The sequence below is a fragment of the Bos grunniens genome, chromosome 16 (genome assembly GCF_055505025.1).
Source record: "Bos grunniens cultivar Pamir isolate PY7600 chromosome 16, Bosgru_T2T1.0, whole genome shotgun sequence".
NCBI lineage: Eukaryota > Metazoa > Chordata > Mammalia > Artiodactyla > Bovidae > Bos > Bos grunniens.
In genome coordinates this window covers 16,750,553-16,771,760 of record NC_141180.1, presented here as the reverse complement: position 1 = coordinate 16,771,760, position 21,208 = coordinate 16,750,553, and the positions used below count along the sequence as shown (strand labels likewise).

General features: G+C 44.2%; 1 protein-coding gene across 1 annotated transcript in view; it reads left to right on the top strand.

The window, feature by feature from the left end:
- LAMC2 (laminin subunit gamma 2) overlaps positions 1-21,208 on the top strand; it is a 67,750-nt gene that overhangs the window by 30,313 nt on the left and 16,229 nt on the right. Inside the window, exons 5-13 of the mRNA XM_086343461.1 lie at positions 1,797-1,895; positions 5,376-5,512; positions 6,305-6,427; positions 8,277-8,466; positions 11,706-11,818; positions 14,470-14,688; positions 15,328-15,510; positions 16,369-16,614; positions 18,870-19,015. Of these exons, the coding sequence (XP_086199587.1) occupies positions 1,797-1,895; positions 5,376-5,512; positions 6,305-6,427; positions 8,277-8,466; positions 11,706-11,818; positions 14,470-14,688; positions 15,328-15,510; positions 16,369-16,614; positions 18,870-19,015 (1,456 nt within the window). The remainder of the gene's footprint in view (positions 1-1,796; positions 1,896-5,375; positions 5,513-6,304; positions 6,428-8,276; positions 8,467-11,705; positions 11,819-14,469; positions 14,689-15,327; positions 15,511-16,368; positions 16,615-18,869; positions 19,016-21,208) is intronic.

The window sequence follows — 21,208 nt, the reverse complement described above, 5'->3', positions numbered from 1 at the left end:
TCTTCCCTCCCACAGAGCCACACAGAGCTTCATAAGTTCCATCCCCACCTTGTCCGTCCCCTCTCAGGGGCCTTCCGGACCAGTCCCCACCACTCCGCGCTGACTCTGTTGTTTTACAGTCTCTTACTTTATGTATGTATCTGTCTGTCTCTCCCCCTAGAATGGAAGTCTGGTCTTGGCTTGGTCGTGTTCACTGCTGCGGGGAGAGGCCCGTGAGCATGTTCCAGCTCGGCTACAGCTGCAGTTGCACTTTCTTGCCATTGCTGTTCATGTATCTGCCCTGCCTTGCGACTCCTAGAGAGCAGGACTGTTTCGTATTTTTTACTATCCCCAGTGCTTAGCAACCAGTAGATGCTAAATATGTGTTTCTCAGAGGGGCCGGGATAGGGAAGAGACCATGGCAACTGAAAGGTGGAGATTGGAAAAGAAATCTTCAGGAAGCCCAATAGGACTTGGCACTGATTAGATGAGAAATGTGAAGGAGGAGGAGTCAGAGGCAGGTTTGGGCAGGCTCTGATGGGGTCATGGGGCAGTCAGGAGGAGCAGGTCAGTAGGGAAGAGAACAAACTTGGTGTTAGATGCATGAGATAAATACATATGCTTATGGGGCAAGCTCGGTCATAGAGACCAGGACTTTGGTTAGTCAGAGACCAGTCATCAGTTAAAGCGCTAGTCTGCACAAGACAAGGAGATTGTGCCAAAATTAAATAATGAAAATACTGATTTTTTTCATCAAGGAAAGTCTTGCAACCAGAAAAAAATATCAGTGAAACTGATAGCAATTTCACTCCTAGATATACATTCGAGAGATATGAAAACATATGTATCTGCACAAAAACTCGTATGCAAATTTTCAGATTAATGTACACAAATTATCTACTATGAATAATTAGCATTATTCATAATAGTTAAAAAGTAGAAACCTAAATGTGCATTCTGATGAGTGGATGAACAGAACGTAGTATATTCACGTGATGGGATTTTATTCAGCCATGCAAAGAATGAACTACTGATACATGATACAACATGGATGCATCCTGAAGACATACTAAGTGAAAGAATCAAAACACAGAAGGCCACACGTTGTCCAATTCCATTTATAGGGAGCATTCAGAACAGGCAAATCTCCAGAGCCAAAAAGTTGGTTGGTGGTTGCCGAAGATTTGGGGGAAGGCAATGAGGGTGATCCCTAAAGGACAACAGGCTTTCTCTGTAGAGTGATAAAAATGTTCCAAAGTTGGTTGTGGTGCTGTTTGCATAACTCTGAGGATCAATTAAAACCCAATGAGTCGTATACTTTAAATAATGAATTGCAGGGTATGAATTATTTGTGAAATAGAAGTGCTACCAGAAGGAAGAACTAAATGAACAAGAAGCAAATAGGTGGAATCAACCGTGATGAAAGCAGACACCCCTGGATTAAACAATAGAGAAACAAATGATAAAAAAAATTTTAAGTCAACTGACGCAAACAGTCAACCAAACTAAACAGTTTCATGATGAGTTTGGTTTACATTCTGAGGCGAACCCCTCCTCTCTCTAGCAGTGGGTAGTAAACAGTTCTTGGACTGGCTGCCAGCCACGGACCACACTTTGAGTAGCATTAGTAGCATGGACAGATGAATTCTTAAAGGGTCTGAGAGAGATTAGCATGGACAAGAATAGCTAAGAGAGGCCTCATTGAAGATGAAAGATTGACTCAAGTTGGTGACATTTGTTTATGAGCGCCTGATCTTCATGTGTGTAGTTCAGAGCATTTGGAAACACAGCTCTAATTTTCTTTTTCTTCTTTCCAGAGACTCCAAGTGTGACTGTGATCCAGCCGGCATCGCGGGGCCCTGTGACACGGGCCGCTGTGTCTGCAAGCCAGCTGTCACGGGAGAGCGCTGTGATAGGTCTGTGTGAACTGTGGCCCTCTGGACACAGCAGGAGGTCCCCTGACAACCAGCATGAGTTCGGTTCATGGAAAAGGGACACTTAACCAATGTTGATGACCTTCTTCCTGCTCCCTGGCCTTAAAAACTAGACCTTATTATTATTAGTTTTTTTAATTTATCTTTTTGGCCATACTGCACAGCATGTGTGATTTTAGTTCCTTCGCCAGGGATGGAACTCGAGCCTCCTGTGTTGGAAGTACAGAGTCTTAACCACTGGGAAGTCCTGCAAAAACTAGGCTTTAAAAAAAAAAATACAAGCAAAGGATTTCCCTGGTAGTCCAGTGGCTAAGACTCCATGCTCCCTAATTCAAAGGGCCCAGGTTCAGTCCCTGGTCAGGAAACTAGATCCTACATGTCACATAGCTAAGAGTTTACATTGCCAAAATGAAGATGAATATCCCACATGCCACAGCTAAGACTCGGTGCAGTCAACTAAATAAATAAATAATTTTTTAAAAATACAAGCAAGGCCCCAAATCTCACTAGACTCCACGCTTTTGCTCTGGGTGCCTTCTCTGTGTATGCTGTGACAGGGCCCTGGGGAGTCCCTGGCCAGCTGGCTCTCAGTCCCAGGTGCTCTGTACAAGGTATGCAGGGATGAAGCCTCATGACTCAACTCAGTCCCAGGGAAGGCCTGGCCTAAGTAAACATGTTGGGAAAATCTTAGTCAGTGGAAATACTGCAGCATATGGCCATAAATAACCATTGTGTGCAGACGAGGACCTGCCCAGCGATGGGATGGTGATTATGTGCACACACACAAACTGGGGGAGGATGTCAGAGCCACGCTGGGGCAGGTGGTACAGTGAGGCCGATCCGCCCCCAGTTGCTGCTGCAGGAAATTCCTTAAATACAAACTGATCCTGGACTTAAAACTCTTCGCTCCCCTGAGACTATTGTAAGCAGAGGGCTGTGAGGTGGGCCCCAGAGGTAAAACCTTCCCCCATATTTCCTTCAAAGAAAGAAAGCAGTTCTTTGGCATGCAGCCAATCACTTATACCTGGGCAGAGGCAATGCCAGGTACATTCCTGGCTTGTGTTTTCAGCCAGTTCTTTGCTACTGGAGTGGGGGTGGTAAAACATAGCTTAAGTGATACAAGAGGAGTCCTTTTCTGAAAACCTTTTAAATTTCAAAATAGAACAGAGAAATAGAAAGTCTAATAAAACAAATGTTGTCAGCCGCACTAATTATATGAAATTCAGTTCAGTTCAGCCACTCAGCAGTGTGCTACTCTTTGCGACCCCATGGACTGCAGCGTGCCCGGCCTCCCTGTCCATCACCAACTCCTGGAGTTTACTCAAACTCATGTCCATTGAGTCAGTGATGCCATCCAACCACCTTATCCTCTGCTGTCCCCTTCTCCTCCTGCTTTCAATCTTTCCCAACATCAGGGTCTTTTCCAATGAGTCAGTTCTTCGCATCCAGTTCCAGTTCAGTCGCTCGGTTGTGCCCAACTCTTTGTGACCCCATGAACTGCAGCATGCCAGGCCTCCCTGTCCATCATCAACTCCCAGAATCTACCCAAACCCATGTCCATTGAGTCAGTGATGCCATCCAACCATCTCATCCTCTGTCATCCCCTTTTCCTCCTGCCCTCAATCTTTCCCAGCATTAGGGTCTTTTCAAATGAGTCAGCCCTTTGCATCAGGTGGCCAAAGTATTGGAGTTTCAGCTTCAACATCAGTCCTTCCAATGAACACCCAGGACTGATCTCCTTTAGGATGAACTGGTTGGATCTCCTTGAGTCCAAGGGACTCTCAAGAGTCTTCTCCAACACCATAGTTCAAAAGCATCAATTCTTCTGTGTTCAGCTTTCTTTATAGTCCAACTCTCACATTCATACATGACTGACTACTGGAAAAACCATAGCCTTGACTAGACGGACCTTTGTTGACAAGGTAATGTCTCTGCTTTTCAATATGCTGTCTAGGTTGGTCATAACTTTCCTTCCAAGGAACAAAGCATCTTTTAATTTCATGGCTGCAATCACCATCTGCAGTGATTGAAGCCCCCAAAAATAAAGTCAGCCACTGTTTCCACTATTTCCCCATCCATTTCCCATGAAGTGATGGGACCAGATGCCATGATCTTAGTTTTCTGAATGTTGAGCTTTAAGTCAACTTTTTCACTCTCCTCTTTAGAGGCTCTTTAGTTCTTTGCTTTCTGCCATAAGGGTGGTGTCATCTGCATATCTGAGGTTATTGATATTTCTCCCTGCAATCTTGATTCCAGCTTGTGCTTCTTCCAGCCCAGCATTTCTCATGATGTACTCTGCATGTAAGTTAAATAAGCAGGGTGACAATATACAGCCTTGACGTACTCCTTGGAAACAGTCTGTTGTTCCATGTCCAGTTCTAACTGTTGCTTCCTGACCTGCATACAGATTTCTCAAGAGGCAGGTCAGGTGGTCTGGTATTCCCATCTCTTTAAGAGTTTTCCAGAGTTTGTTGTGATCCACACAGTCAGGCTTTGGCATAGTCAATAAAACAGAAGTAGATGTTTTTCTGCAACTCTCTTGCTTTTTTTTATGAAATTGGCCTTTGCTAAAAATGTACCAGCCCCACAATATCCTCCCTCCTTCCTAGAAGTGACCTCCATTCTTCATAATTTATCTCCCAAGTATATCCTTACGCACACCCCTCCCTTCCCTTTCTGCTTTCATCATTCTTTCTTCACCCTTTCTCTGACTCACTTCTTCCTTCACTTCTCCCTCCCCCCTTCCTTCTTTCCTTGTTTTTTAATCTCTTTTAATCTGCAGTTTTCCTCCACAGAAACTATAATGAGTATTTAAACCCTTGATCTATAGAGGAAAAAAAAGATATTTACTGCTGTTTTATGTAGCATCTACAGTTCACAGCTAGCCTGCCTTTCTGATTTTGCACAATGGAAGTGAAATGAAAATGAAAGTTGCTCAGTCATGTCCAACTCTTTGTGACCCCATGGACTATACAGTGCATGGAATTCTCCAGGCCAGAATACTAGTTTGGGTAGCCTTTCTCTTCTCCAGGGGATTTTCCCAATCCAGGGGCATTTGCCTGTCTTTTGCTGGCCCCCACTTCCCACCCTATTACCCCCTTTAAACACTTGCTCTAGGACTGGGCCAACTCTACACAGCCCTACCTGACCCCTCCTCATCTTGCCCACTGAATTCCTTACCAAGGATGGGAAAAATCACCGTTTCCAGACCATCATGCCCAATGTGTTGCTGCTCTGCTAGAGCAAGAGAAAGTGAATATTCTTCTTGCTTTCTTAATGGGGGCCTGTGATTGTCCATCCGGAGGTTTGGGAGTGAGAGTGGTATGTGCAACTGAGTATTTCTCACCTTTGGGAATTAATGGGCTGGGTGGGAGAGAAAGTAGAAATGATCAGTCACCGTATTCTCTGTGGGGATGAGAAATAGCCTATAATATTGTCCTAATTTCCAAAACGCCCCTGCAGGTGCCGACCAGGTTACTATCACCTGGATGGGAGAAACCCTGAGGGCTGCACCCAGTGTTTTTGCTACGGGCATTCAGCCAGCTGCCAAAGCTCTGGAGACTACAGTGTCCATAAAATCACATCTACCTTCCATCAAGGTAAAGCGTTCTGTTTTCTGGGTGTTTTGCTTTTATTTACTGCTATATAGGGCTTTGTGCTTGTAGACTTCTGTCCGCAGGATGGGGTCCTTGAGTCATCTTTAACAGGATGACTCTCTTCTAGCTTTAAATGTACATTATTTTGTCAGGCAATAAGAAAGAGCCTCGTGTCTTGGAAAAGTTATACTCAGACCAGCTTATGAATGACTTATAAAAACAACTAAAAAGAGAACAGATTTTCAACTCCCTGCATTTCCTATTAATGTACTTTAAAACCACAAAAGAATCATTGGATTGAGGGGCTTAACACAAGTCTTGGAATGGAATTCACATTCACTAATATTATTTCTTTCATGTATGCCAAACGAGTTAATTTATGTGAAATTAATTACCAAGCTACAAAGCACTCTAAAAATATGGGAGATTAATATGATCTCAACTCTGAGTTTCTCTCTGGACATACTGGACCCTCTAACCTCACTAAGGCCAGACCGTGTTTATGTAAATGAAATAAAAATGCAAATTACAGGCAGATGAAAACATGTTCTCTTATTCCGAGAGTCAGATTCAAAGACAAGAAGTTAAAGCAGGTGTAAACAGGAGTAGGTGAAGGTGAAAACCAAGTAGAGAGGTGCATAGGGAATTCTGAGGATGGTGCATGAATGTGGAAATATAAAGAAAACCCACTTGTTACTCACTCATTGCTAGTGAGTAGCAATCAAGTCTTGCCTTGTTTAACTCAACAGATGATAAGGTTTGTTCTAATGAAGAGTGGTTTTACTTATGTTCCAGATGTTGATGGCTGGAAGGCTGTCCAGAGAAATGGGTTTCCTGCAAAGCTCCAGTGGTCACAGCGCCATCAAGATGTGTTTAGCTCTGCACGACGATCAGACCCTGTCTATTTTGTGGCTCCTGGTACGTGTGGTGTTTTTCCTGTAGATGTCAATTTAGAAGACTAGGAAGTCAGGATAGAAGAATGCGGTTAGAAAACATGAAAATCTTATCACTTAGTGTCCAGGGCAGTAGCATCTCCAGAAGACAATTGGGGCTTCAGTCCTATTGACAAAGTCATGGCCCAATAGGGTAGAACTGGGTGTCCAGGTGGTCAGATCCCAGTGCAGGTTCCTGCTTCAGTCAAATGGCAAATTTCTAAGTTTCCCACCAAGACAAGAAATAAGGATTCGGGTCAAATCTGTGGGTCTATCAGGAAGCAGATGGAAAGGTGAAGACAAAGCATTTCTCAAAGCTTTAAACCAATTGTAAATTTTAAAAATATAAAAATCAGAAAAGTTGGATGGAAAAGCTCTGGTTAAAACTTTTTTTAGATTTCTTTTTTTTTCATGCGGCTCATTTTTAAGTCTTTATTGAATTTAGTACAATATTCCTTCTCTGTTATGTTTTAGCTTTCAATGGCACCCCACTCCAGTACTCTTGCCTGGAAAATTCCATGGGCAGAGGAGCCTGGTAGGCTGCAGTCCATGGGGTCACTAAGAGTCGGACACGGCTGAGTGACTTCACTTTCACTTTTCACTTTCATGCCTTGGAGAAGGAAATGGCAACCCACTCCAGTGTTCTTGCCTGGAGAATCCCAGGGACGGTGGAGCCTGGTGGGCTGCCTGCCGTCTGTGGGGTCACACAGAGTCGGACACGACTAAAGTGACTTAGCAGCAGCAGACCATGAGATTATGTGGGATCTTAGTTCCTTGATCAGGGATTGAACCCACACCCCGTGTATTGGAAGGCAAAGTCTTAGCCACTGGACCACCAAGGAAGTCCTTCTGGCTAGAATTTCTAGTTCATATTCTTAGCTGATATGTGATTCCTGGGCAAGGTGGCCTCTTAACTTTTCCAAACTTTAATTCCCTCAGCTATTAAGTGGGAAGAATAATGACTAACTCCAAGAATTATTGCCATCAAATGTGATGATGTTTGTGCAAGTATTCTATAAACTAGAAAGCACTATGTACCAGATGGTACTATTGCTGATAGACCTGGGAATCTCTACATATCGGTCTGTCATAAGGGCCAACAAAGGTCCATCTAGTCAAAGCTATGGTTTTTCCAGTAGTCATGTATGGATGTGAGAGTTGAACCATAAAGAAAGCTGAGTGCCGAAGAACTGATGCTTTAGAACTGTGGTGTTGGAGAGGACTCTTGAGAGTCCCTTGGACTGCAAGGAGATCCAACCAGTCCACCCTAAAGGAAATCAGTCCTGAATATTCATTGGAAGGACTCATGCTGAAGCTGAAACTCCAATACTTTGGCCACCTGATGGGAAGAGCTGACTCATTTGAAAAGACCCTGATGCTAGAGAAGACTTAAGGTGGGAGGAGAAGGGGATGACAGAGGATGAGATGGTTGGATGGCATCATTGACTCAATGGACATGAGTTTGAGCAAGCTCCAGGAGTTGGTGATGGACAGGGAAGCCTGATGTGCTGCAGTCCATGTGGTTGCAAAGAGTCAGACATGACTGAGCGACTGAACTGAACTGATAAGGGCCATGCTGTGAATCATGTAATAGATGGAATTGTCTTATAATGAGGCCCTTTTAGCATTTCATTAACTAACCCTTCTTCATAGTCAATAGCAGTATGGCCATGTCCAGTGCCATGAACTGGCTCTTCTCAAAGAGTAGTTTGTGGGGAGTGATGGGTGAATAATACAGAACTCCAAGAGAAATTGCCAACATCCATGCAAACCTGCTCACTCCTTTTCTTCTCTAGTCCCCCAGCTGATCCTAGTCTTTTTGATCTGTTTCACAGCCAAATTTCTTGGGAATCAACAGGTGAGCTATGGGCAGAGCCTGTCTTTTGACTACCGTGTGGACAGGGGAGGCAGACACCCATCTGCCCATGACGTGATTCTGGAAGGTGCTGGTCTACAGATCACAGCTCCCTTGATGCCGCGTGACAAGACACTGCCTTGTGGGATCACCAAGACTTACACATTCAGGTAAAGAGAGAGACTGCAAGTAAGTCAAATAGAGCAAACGGTGTTTGAAGTCTGATTCCTTTGTTTATTCATTCAGTGATCATTCATTTATTCAACAAGCGTTTCTGAGCACCTTTATGGACCAAATATGGTGTTATGTGCTGAGACAGGTCATGACTGCTGCCCACAAGTCCCTGACAGGCTAATGGGGGAGAAAAATAAACTGATCATTGCAGTGCAGCTTGTAAGAGACAAAGTGGACACCAGTGTTTTGAATACATGCAGGAGGCATCAGTAACTTGCATTGGAGTGATGATCTAGGAAAGCTTACTGAGAAGATGTGACAATGAAGAGTAGCTTTCTAAGGAAAGAAAAGGAGTGAAGGTTACCATGGCAGAAAAAGTATGTTTGAGGAAGTTTTGTACATTTAGGAAATTCTAAGTGATTAGGCATGAGTGGAACATGGAACAGGGGAGAGGAATACAGTGAGAAGTGAGGTCAGAGAAGAGGCGGAGGTGAGGTCATGGATGGTCCTGTGTGTGTCTAAGGAAGTTACATGTTATCCTGTGAAATGGGAGATTTTTTGAAGTATGATTGACCTACAACACTATGTTAGTTCCAGGTCCATAACATAGTGATTCAATGTTTCTATACATTACAAAATGATCACGACAATTCTAGTTACCACCTGGCCCTATACAGTGCTAGTAGATTCTTGACTGTGTTTCCCAGGCTGTACATTTCATCCTTGTGGTTCATTTATTTTATAACTGGAAGTTTTTACCTTTTAATCTCTCTCACCGTTCACTCACCCCCCACACCCTCCCTTCTTATGACTCTGTTTTTGTTTCATTATGTTTGTCTTTTAGATTTTACATGTAAATGAAATCATATGACATTTGTCTTTCTCTGTCTAAATTCTTTCACTTAGCATAACACCCTCTAGGTCCATCCATGTGGCTGCAAATGGCAAGAATTCATTCTTTTTATGGCTGAGTAATATTCCATCACACACACACTCACACACTCCACATCTTCTGTATCTGCTATTGATGGACATTTTCCATATCCTGGCTATTGTGAATAATGTTGTAGTGAACATATAGGTGTATTTCTCTTTGAATTGGTGTTCTTGTTTCTTTCAGAAGAATACCCAGAAGTGGACTTGCTGGATCGTATAGTAGTTCTATTTTTAATCTTTTTGAGGAACCTCCACACTGGTTTCCATAGCACCTGAACCAATTTACATTCCCACCAACAGTGCACGAACATTCCCTTTTCTCCACATCCTTGCCAACACTTGTTATTTGTTGTCTTTTTGATAGTAGCTATTCTGACAGGTGTGGGATGATATCTCATCGTGGTTTTGGTTTACATTTCTTTGATGATTAGTGATGTTGAGCATCTTTTCATGTGCCTGTTGCCCATCTGTATTCCTTCTTTGGAAAACTGTTTATTTAGGTCCTCTGCCCATATTTTAATTGGGCTGTTTATTTTTTTGATGTTGAGTTGTGTAACTTATTTGTATATTTTGGATAATAATCCCTTATCAAGTACATCACTTGCAAATATTTCTCTCTAGTACGGGAATTTTGAATGGTGGGTACAGAGAGTTCAGGGGAGGGGATGTGCCTATCACATGCTTAATAGTGTATCAGAGGCTAAGAATTCAAGATGAAGAAACATGGTCTTTGTCTTCTAAGAGCTCTTGTCTTGTAGAGCATGTTATTATTTGTGCAAACATAATACAGTATAAAGTCACTTCAGTGGTGGTGCATGGTCATGGGGACTTGGGAGGAAAGGAAGGAGTGGCTTAGTTCTGTCTGAAGAAGTCAGGAAAAACTTCACTAGGAGAACTGTGTAGACTGAGAACAGAAATAAGCACCAGGCTTTGCCAGGGACAAATCAGGACAACCTGCACATGTGAGTATATGTGGGAATGCACAGGTATAATATAGGGCACTGGTGAGCAGTAGTTATGGCTGGAACACAACTAGTACAGGGCAGATGGGCAGATAAAGTTAAAGGGCTGGGAAAAGACCCAGCATGGTGGTTCTTGGACGTCATGTCCAGGTGCTGAGATCTGGCCCATGCCTGCAAGATGATGGAAATCTGTTGAGAGATTAGAAGTAGAGGAGCGACATGATCAGATGTGGAGGCTGGGTGCAAATCCTGTGTGGAGGACGGTTTGGGTAGAGTCTTTAACTGAACCATCGGATCACATTCACAGTGGTTCAGATGAAGGTTGTTGGGGGCCTACCCCAGGGTAGAACTAAAGGCAATAATGTATAGAAGACCCACAACACACACTGTGTTCTTCAGTAACCACCTGCAGCTTATTCTGATGCACACACTTAGCTCTCCATGCTGGAACACCCATTCCCACAGTCTCAGCTTGGTGAACTACTCTTTGAGATTCAGCTTACAGGTTTTCCCTTTGTATTTGCCTTCTCAGAACCCCAGGTAAAGTTACAGTCCATCGTGAATTTCTGCGGCGTGCTGTTCACACATCTGTTATAGCACTCTCTGCATTGTATCATAATTACACGTTTACCCACCACCTTGGGTAGACATTGATCACCTCACTCTACTTGTCTTTGTATTCTCTGTCCTAATACAGCTTCTAGCTCAAAACAAGTGCACAGTAAATACTTATTTCATGAATCAGTGGATGAGGCAAAAGGGTTAGGGTTGTTCCTGGAAGAGCTATTCCAGTAAAAACCAAAAAACATTAAAATAAAAAAATGGTACAGGGGCTGGTGATGTGATACACCGAGGCAACACGATGCCAAAACTAAGAAGTATTAGATGTGGACAGTGTGAAAGGTGGACACTGGCTTGTGAGAAGAGGAGGTGAAACATGCTCAGATAACAAATCATTTAAACAACAAAACCAAACATGAATGACAGCTCTTAAAAATCAGAGCTTCTGGACTCAGAGATGTTCCTGCTCTTAGGTTTTGTGTGACCAAGAATAGAAAGTGGTCTCTGAGGACTTGGACCCACACTGGATGCCGTAACCCCTGGAGTTCAGCTTCCTACACTCCATCACATCCTGTGGGGCTTGCGTTGCCCACGGAGTGGGAAAGCTCCAGGCTTGTGCCTACAGGGATATGGCTCCCTGTCCTTTATCCCCCTCTAAGCAGGGCTGTGAAGGGGCCTAGTTGTTCCTGCACTCTCGGGCATAACTGAATCAGGTATACACATTATAAGATTTGATAAGAGTTGGATTTTTCACCTTTTGGTTTTAAATCATGCAGATTAAATGAACATCCAAGCAGTAATTGGAGACCCAAGCTGAGTTACTTTGAGTATCGGAGGTTACTGCGGAACCTCACAGCCCTGAGGATCCGAGCTACCTACGGAGAATACAGTAAGTGACTAAAAGAAAGGAATTCCTCCCTTGTTAGGCTTTCGTTTAACTTACTTCAGCTCTCTAACTTGGTGACAGTCTCCAAACAAGTAGACAAACTATGAATGGTTTTGATGTAGAATCTCTGATTGGGTCTACATTTTTACATTCTACAAGACGTTGTTAACACATTACTGACCAGAGATGTATTAATACATCTTTTGTTACCCAAACGTTATTGACCAGAGTATTTCAATATAACAAATCACCAACCACAACCATTAGTTTCTGCAAAAATCCCCCGGTCAATAAAGAGTTAAGAAGGAGTAGTTCGTGGAAAGAGGTCACATCAATGAAGAATAAATGATGCTGCCTTGCTAAAGAGTCTCTGAATTTAGATTGAAGCCGATTACTTGAAGAAGGTAACCTATAGCAAAAGGGCACGTTCCCTTAGCTCAGAAGTGGCATCTACAACACTGTTCTCTTTATTTCTTGAGTAGTTTCCCTTTGGGATTATACTCGGTACTACCATGTTTGGACATCACCGTGTATTTTGTAAATTCCCATTATTGAACTTTCTACATACTACGTACTACGTTGCGTTCTCCTTATCGCGGTTGGAATTATTTAAATGAGACTGCTTAAGCTTTTTTAGCATCCATGTAAAAAGGATGCATGGCTAACATGCACCATTTCCATGTGACTGATACAGTGAATAAAGCAGGAAGTGGAAAAGATGTTTACGCACAATTTATTGAATCTTTACTATGTGCCAAGCGCACTACGATACATGCATTGTCTTATTTAATTTCATGACAACATGGGAGGTGGATACCTCTGTCATTTCTCTTCTGTAGCTGAGGAAACACAGTCAGAGGTATTGTGTGACTTGTCCAATTCACAGAGCTAGTGAGGATCAAGCCAGAATTCAAATCCTGATTTTTCTGACACCAGAACCAGTGCACTCAGCGATGATGAAGTGCTACACCATTATGCACGCCAGAGTGAGTGAATGTCATCTGGGCTATCACTGAAAAAATTAATCAGTAGTCACTCTATACTCGAATAAAAGATAAAAAGTTAAAAAAAAAAGTCAATCTAAGAAAGAAATGGAAAGTCTTATTCAAGCCAATATAAGAAGTAGAGCCTGGAGGCTGTCTCTCGGAAAGTTCTGAGAACTGTTCCAAAGTGGTAAAGGGGAAGCCAGTATGTATGTGACCTTGGAAGGAGTGTGTGCAGTTAAGCACATGTCTTGGTAGAAGGGTACTGCTATTCCCAGGGGACAGATATCTTAATTAATGGTTTTAGTGCTTCTCTAAGTATGAGAAGATCCAATAAACTGGATCAATAGAATTTTTCCTGAAAATATCTGACTGTCTAAGGGCCGGTTTTGTCAGGTTTATGAGAGCACAAGGTACTTCATTCTGATCTTTGTCTTGAATTCCTTTCAGGATGTGCTGTAGGTCAGCGACCACAGTGGCTAAAGACCTGATTCTTGTAGAACAGGATAGTGGGCAGTGTTCTTTATTTTACAGTCCTTTCCCTTCTGTCTTAATTTCAGTCATGGTTTGGGAGGTATTTTGTGACCACTTTGTCCCACAGCGCTAGAAATGCACATTCCCAAGTCAAGTGAGGACTTTTTTGACAGGCCACAGAAAGTGCTGTTACTGGGCCAGTTTCTGTTAACAGTAACCGAAAGCCTCTGGACCACCTGTCTCACTAGTCTGTTACAGTCCTCAGAACAGTTCCCTTTTGTTGCTTCTTCCCATACTGTACATTATTACAATCACTGATCTTGTAAAACTATGTATTTGATCAAATTGTTTCTAGTCACCTAATTATCATTAATTTTATCTGAGGCTCAGGCACACATTTGGTGGGTTTCCCAGGTGGCTCAGTGGTAAAGAATCTGCCTGTCAGTGCAGGAGATGTAAGAGACATGGGTTCAGTCCCTGGGTCGGAAAGACCCCCTGAAGGAGGAAATGGCAACCCCCTCCAGTACTCTTGCCTGGAGAATCCCATGGTCAGAGGAACCTGGCAGGCTACAGTCCATGGGGTTGCAAAGAGTCGGACACAACTGAGTGACTGAGCATGCATGCCTACATTTGCAGGGAACTTTAATCTTGTAAAATAGGCAGCATATAATATAACTAGTAACATTAATAAGGTCATAAGCAAGTATTTAAAGTAAGAACTTGCATTATGCGTGACCCAGTTTCTCCAGGTTGTCTGACTAGTCAGTTCTGCACCAATCGCTGTCTTTAAGGGAAATGATATATTGGCATTGACATAAAGTTCAACAGTGATGTCTGCACATACAAGGCAAGTAAGCAGGAGGTCTCTGTGACCCCTTTCCAGGATTGACAAAGGAATGTTATGTCTAAGGAGTTACATGGCTGGAGCCAGAAGGAGAAAAGTTGATCTTTGTTGTTGAGCAGGTATTTCTGCCACATGGGAGCTCTGCTTAACACATAATGCAGATGCACAATGTAAGAAGAAGGGAGGAAGGAAGCCAAAGGGCAGAGAGAAAGTTTTATGTCTAAATTTTCCTTGTCTTGCCTTAAAATGTGTATTTCTTTTTATTAAGGAGTTAAGAAACAAATCCAGTGTGAGGCCTGACTTTAGATCCCTGGACCTAACCACTTGTCTCCCTCCTGTCTTCTCTCTTGCAGGCACTGGGTACCTCGACAACGTGACCTTGATCTCAGCCCGCCCCGTCTCGGGAACCCCAGCACCCTGGGTTGAACAATGTGTATGTCCTGTTGGGTACAAGGGACAGTTCTGCCACGAATGTGCTTCTGGCTACAAAAGAGATTCAGCCAGACTGGGACCTTTCGGCACCTGTATTCCTTGTAACTGCCAAGGGGGAGGGGCCTGTGATCCAGACACAGGTGAGTGAAAAGACACCGGAACCAGGCGGTTCGGGGTGCAGCCAGGTGACCGGGGTCTCCCGTGGAAGAGAGAGCTGTGCAGGAAAGGCCGTGCCTGAGCTCATTTCAGAGATGGGAAAGGATTAAGGAGAGCAGGGCTGGACTCCAGGGAAGATGGACACGGCGCTTTATTACATTCCATCCTTTTCACGATGGAAATGCCACAAGATTGTGAGAAAGGTGCTAGGTTACAGGAAATGGCTGTCACGGTTCAGTGCTGGGTCGGGGAGCTGGTGTCACATTGCAAGAATTGTTTGGGGAGATCAAAGGCAGTGTCAGGACCGGAATGAATATGCCGACAAGTGGTGTAGTCAGGCCGTGGGGAAGAGGGGAGTGGTGTTAACTTATGGATGGTGGTAAAAGGAGTGCGTGTCTGCTTAGCCTGGGAGAGGGAGGGTGAGATTCAGGGTCGTGGCCATGTTTAGAGTTGGCAGGAGGGCAGAGGGGAGGGCCAGCGCTCAGGCACTCTGGGGAAAGCTGCAGACAGGGAGGCTTTGAATTACTAACCCCTGCCTCCCACGCGTCGTCCTCTGTATTAAAGAAAGTGGATAGTTTTACCTGCTCATTTCTCTGCCCCTCCGTTCTCCCTCTGCCTCCCAGGAGATTGTTACTCAGGGGATGAGAACCCTGACATTGAGTGTGAGGACTGCCCCATCGGTTTCTACAACGACCCGCATGACCCAGGCAGCTGCAAGCCCTGTCCCTGTCGCAATGGGTTCAGCTGCTCCGTGATGCCCGAGACAGAGGAGGTGGTGTGCAATAACTGTCCCCACGGCATCACTGGTGAGGCCAGCTGCCCACCCTGTCCTCCTGCCATGCATCTGTCCAATCCAAGGGATCTCCAGGGACTGCTCATGACTCAGGGTTATTCTCAATGGGCTCATTTTAAAGATAAGGAGAGATCGATGCCCAAGAGCTGAAGTGGATTGAAGAAGGGCAGGGTGTAGAGCTGTGGGAGGAGACATCTAAAGCTGTTTTAAGAGGTTTGTAATTAGGAGGCAAAGTTTTCAGATGAAATATGGAATTTAACTAAGTTTTAAAAAAATGAACCCCAAGGAGGGACTTCCCTAGTGGCCCAGTTGTTAAGATTTCACATTCCAGTGGGGTGAAGATGGGGGTTGGGGATGGGATGAGGGGTTGAGGGGTGGGTGCAGGTTTGATCTCTAGTTGGGGGTCTAAGATCCCACATGCCGCATGGCCAAAAAACCCAAAGATAAATAATATTATAACAAATTCAATATCGATTTAAAAAAAGGTCCTCATCAAAAACAAACAAAAAAAATTGAACCAAGCTAAAGAAGGAAACTTAGTAACGTTATACGTGTCACACCTCTCTGCTGGTTGGTCTCAAAGAAGAGCTTGTCTTGAGCCGCAGCCTTGGTGGTTTGGTGCTCCATCTGAATTTTCCCTAGCCAGCTTGTTAACTGGCAGGAAGGCCCCTGGTGGTGCTTGTGTTCTAGAATCTGTGACCACCGGGAGTGGAAGAGTCAGCCTCTTGCTGTGGGTTCCTGCTCCTGAGCCTGCTTTTGTGGGGTCCCAGGTTAGGGAAGCTCTTCTGGGGAGTAGCATAATTTCAGCCTCTGCCTCTGGTTTTGCTTCTAATCGATGATCCCGTGGGCGGCTTGACTTGGTTCCTTCCAGGTGCCCGCTGCGAGCTCTGTGCCGACGGCTACTTTGGGGACCCCTTTGGGGAACATGGTCCAGTGAGGCCTTGTCAGCCTTGTCAGTGCAGCGACAATGTGGACCCCAGTGCCCCCGGGAACTGCGACCGCCTGACAGGCAGGTGTCTGAAGTGCCTTCACAACACGACCGGTGCCCACTGCGACCAGTGCAAAGCCGGCTACTATGGGGACCCCTTGGCTCCCAACCCAGCGGACAAGTGTCGAGGTAGGACTGCACCCCTAGGCAGACTGGCCAGGTTCTGTGTGTGTGTGTGCGTGTGTGCGTGTGTGCATGTACACGTGTGAGAACATACAAATGGGCAAGGCTGACCACGGGTAATATTGTGATGCTACTTTGGCTTCTCTGACCTGCCTGGACCTTTCACTGATCAGAAGTCTTAAGACCAATTTCCCCTGCAGCAGGGCTCTGGCAGTCAGAGCCAGAGGATGTCGAAAGGGTTAAGGCTGAGTGGGAGAAGTGAAAAGGGCCAGGTTTACATTCCAAAGTGGAAGAGGAGATAAAATGGGGCTGCCTCCTATGCTAGTCCCCAGGCTGGTAGGCAGGCAAGTGGCCGCCAGACCCGTAAGAGGGAGGTAATAAATGACTCGAGATGAAGCCTGGACACACTGAAGTGGGAGGGGAATGGGCTGTAAAGTAGTTGGAGAGACCCTCTCAGGAAGTCAGTGTGATTGATGTATAGAAAGGTGACAGTCCACACGTCTCCTAAGGAGGTCGGGCTTCAAAGCAGTAGCTCTCGTGGAGCATTCCTGGGGGCTGCTTCAGATCAGATCAAAGCACGAATGTGCAGACCGGGCCTCTTGCTCAGCCCTTCTTTCAAGCCTTTGTACGTGTTCTGTTCTAGAGGCAAATTCAGTTCAAGGGAGCTGGCCTGCCACTTAGACTCACCGCCCAGTCACCAAGGTCCCAGACCAGCCTGGTGCCCAGAACTCAGGAACTTGCTTGTTTTAAGGTCCAGAGTGGCTCTGGGGACCCAGACTGGATTCCCCAGGAGGTCTGCAGGGTGCCCAGAGCCCCTCATTCAGACCAGAGTGCCCAGCCCTGGAAATGCTTGAGGACCTCTGTGCAACTTAGGGCTTCTCCCCAGGGGCACAAATTCCACCTGCCCTGACCCCAGCTTGTGGGTTAGCTGTGGTGTCATATGATAGGAAGCATTCACATGACATCAGCAGTATGAGCTTAAGTCCAGTTTTTTAACGTACCTCTTGTATTATTCTGATCTTGCCAATTAATTTCTCTGAGTCTCAGTTTCCTCATATGGACGATTAATATTTTACTCAAAGTAGTTGCAAAGATAAAATAGCATATGAGAAAGCACACTGTAAACTATATAATTCCATCTGAAAAGAAAAGTGAAATTGTTAATTGCTTAGTCATGTTCAATTCTTTGCGACTCCATATACTGTAGCCCACCAGCCTCCTCTGTCCATGGGATTCTCCAGGCAAGAATACTGGATGGGTTGCTGTCTTTTCTCTGGGGATCTTCCCAACCCAGGAATTGAACCCAGGTCTCCTGCATTGCAGGCAGATTCTTTACTGTCTGAGCCACCAGGGAAGCCCATATCTATAAAGTGCTATTAACAGAGATCTCACTGCATTTAGACAATATAATTTTTTCACTGAACTATCTTTTACCAAGCTCTCACCATGTGTGCAGTGTGGAGCTATATACTGATGTTATAATAATGAATAAGTCAGCGCAGCTCGGCAAAGAGCTCATATGCTAATAAGGAAGACACAGAAATATGGAAGCAAATAATAACATATGCTCAGATGTTATTCCAAGAGTTTTGTGATCACTGAAGTTGGAGTACCCAGAGAATCACTCCATGTGAGCAGTGTCTCACCCACTGGTATATCCTCAGCTCCTAGAACAGAATGTGACCCAGTGCTACTGAATCAGTTTGATTGAATAAAGGTACTACTTTACTGCATTCCCTACGTCAAAGGCAGCAGAGCAGAAGGACAACAGTACTGGCTCTTCCAAAGTTCTCATTCTTGCCATCTTCTTGCTGCATGTCCTAGGACAGATTACTCAACCTCTCTGAGCCCATATTTCTCATCTGTAATATGCAGGGAGGTGTCTACATCTGGCATATTGTAGGCCCAGAAGAAATGTTACTCTTCCTGTGAGCAAACCCAGAGTATCTGTGGAATATCCAAGAGACTTACAATTTAATGGGGGGAAGTAAATCAGTGTCACTAGAAAGGATGGGCTGTTGAAGTGTCTCTTCATCCACACACACACACCAAACAGACCTGCCAGATGATTCCCAAGACCTCTCTGTGTTGGGAATGTGCTTGGAGACATAGCCAAGAAACTAATCCAACACAATATGAATCAACAAGGGCAAAGAAGGGTTCTTTGCTTGGGTAACTGGATCTTCCTTTTATCTTTGCTATACCTCCAGGTTCCAGAATTAGTTTGACATGAAAGCTTCCTGTTTGTCTTTTGTCTCTAGCTTGCAACTGCAACCCAATGGGCTCGGAGCCCATGGAGTGTAGAAGTGATGGCAGCTGTGTTTGCAAGCCAGGATTTGACGGCCTCAACTGTGACCATGCAGCATTAACCAACTGTCCAGCTTGCTATAATCAAGTGAAGAGTCAGGTGTGCATGCTAGCCAGCCCTCACCTTCACAAGTAGAATCCTGAAGTATCTTCTGGGTGGTTCTGTCACAAACCCAGGCTCCTCCTAGTCTCCTGAGGACAGGAGTGGGGATTACTATTTCTCTCTTGAAAAATTGTTATGTTAAAAAATTTCCATGTAGTAGTAATAATACTTCAGAGTTAGGTTCTTATATTTACCATTTTTGAAAAATGTGTTATTCTTTAAAAGTCACATAGGTGGAACTGAAAATGCCACCCATGTCCACTGAATCTGAATTCAGTGCTCTATTATAATATGCCACTTTCTCAATGGATTTTTCCCAAGAAATGTCCTTATGAAACAAACAAAGGAAACCTAAACATATAAAAGAGATGTCATGGATCACTGCCTTGTCATGGCAAAGGGGCTTGCATAACTCAATGAAGTTATGAGCCAAGCTGTGCAAGGACACCCAAGATGGGTCACAGTGGAGAATTCTGACAAAACATGGTCCACTGAAGGAGGGAATGGTGAATATCTCCAGTATTCTTGCCTTGAGAACCCCATGAACAGTATGAAAAGGCAAAAAGATATGACACCAGAAGATGAGCCCCCCATGTTGGAAGATGTCCAGTATGCTACTGGGGAGGAGCAGAGAAATAGCTCCAGAAAGAAATAAGTGGCTGGGCCAAAGTGGAAATAATGCTCAGTTGTGGATGTGTCTGGTGGTGAAAGTAAAGCCCAATACTGTAAAGAACAATACTGCATAGGAACCTGGAATGTTAGGTCCGTGAATCAAGGTAAATTGGATGTGGTCAAGCAGGAAATGGCAAGGGTGAACACTGATATTTTAGGAATCAGTGAACTAAAATGGATGGAAATGGGTGAATTTAATTCAGATGACCATTGTATCTAAAATGGTCCATGCAAGAATCCCTTAGAAGAAATGGAGTAGCCCTCATAGTCAACAAAAGAGTCTGAGATGTAGTACTCGAGTGCAATTTCAAAAGTTGCAGAATGATCTCAGTTCGTTTCCAAGGCAAACCATTCAGCATCACAGTAATCCAAGTCTATGCCCTGACCACTGATGCTGAAGTTGACTGGTTCTGTGAAGATTTACAGGACCTTCTAGAACTAACACCAAAAAAAGATGTCCTTTTCATCACAGGGGACTGGAATGCAAAAGTAGGAAGTCAAGAGATACCTGGGATAACAGGCAAGTTTGGCCTTGAAGTACAGAATGAAGCAGGGCAGATGCTAACAGAGCTTTGCCAAGAGAACACACTGGTCATAATAAACACTCTCTTCCAACAACACAAGAGACGATGTGATGTCTACACGTGGACATCACCAGATTGTCAATACTAAAATCAAACTGATTGTATTCTTTGCAGCTAAAGATGGAGAAGCTGTATACAATCAGCAAAAACAAGACTGGGGAGCTGACTGTGGCTCAGATCATGAGCTCCCTATTACCAATTCAGACTTAAATTGAAGAAAGTAGGGAAAACCATCAGGCCATTCAGGTATGACCTAAGTCAAATCCCTGATGATTATACAGTGGAGGTGACAAATAGATTCAAGGAATTAGATCTGATAGAGTGTCTAAAGAACTATGGACAGAGGTTCATAACCTTGTACAGGAGGCGGTGACTAAAACCATCCCCAAGAAAAAGAAATGCAAGACGGCAAAGTGGTTATTTAAGGAGGCTTTACAAATAGCTGAGAAAAGAAGAGAATCAAAAGGCAAGGGAGAAAGGGAAAGATATACCCAACTAAATGCAGAGTTCCAGAGAACAGCAAGGAGCGATAAGAAAGCCTTCTTAAGTGAACAATGCAAAGAAACAGAGGAAGACAATAAAATGGGGAAGTCTAGAGATCTCTTCAAGAAAACTGGAGACATCAAGGGAGTATTTCATGCAAGGATGGGCACGATAAAAGAGATGGTAAGGACCTAATAGAAGCAGAAGAGATTAAGAAGAGGTGGCAAGAATACACTTAAGAACTATACAAAAAAAAGGTCTTAATGACCTAAATAACCATGATGGTGTGGTCACTCACCTAGAGCCAGACATCCTAGAATGTGAAGTCAAGTGGGCCTTAGGAAGCATTGCTAACAACAAAATTTCACTTCATGGCAAATAGAAGGAGAAAAAGTAGAAACAATAACAGATTTTATTTTCCTGGGCTCCAAAATCACTGCGGATAGAGACT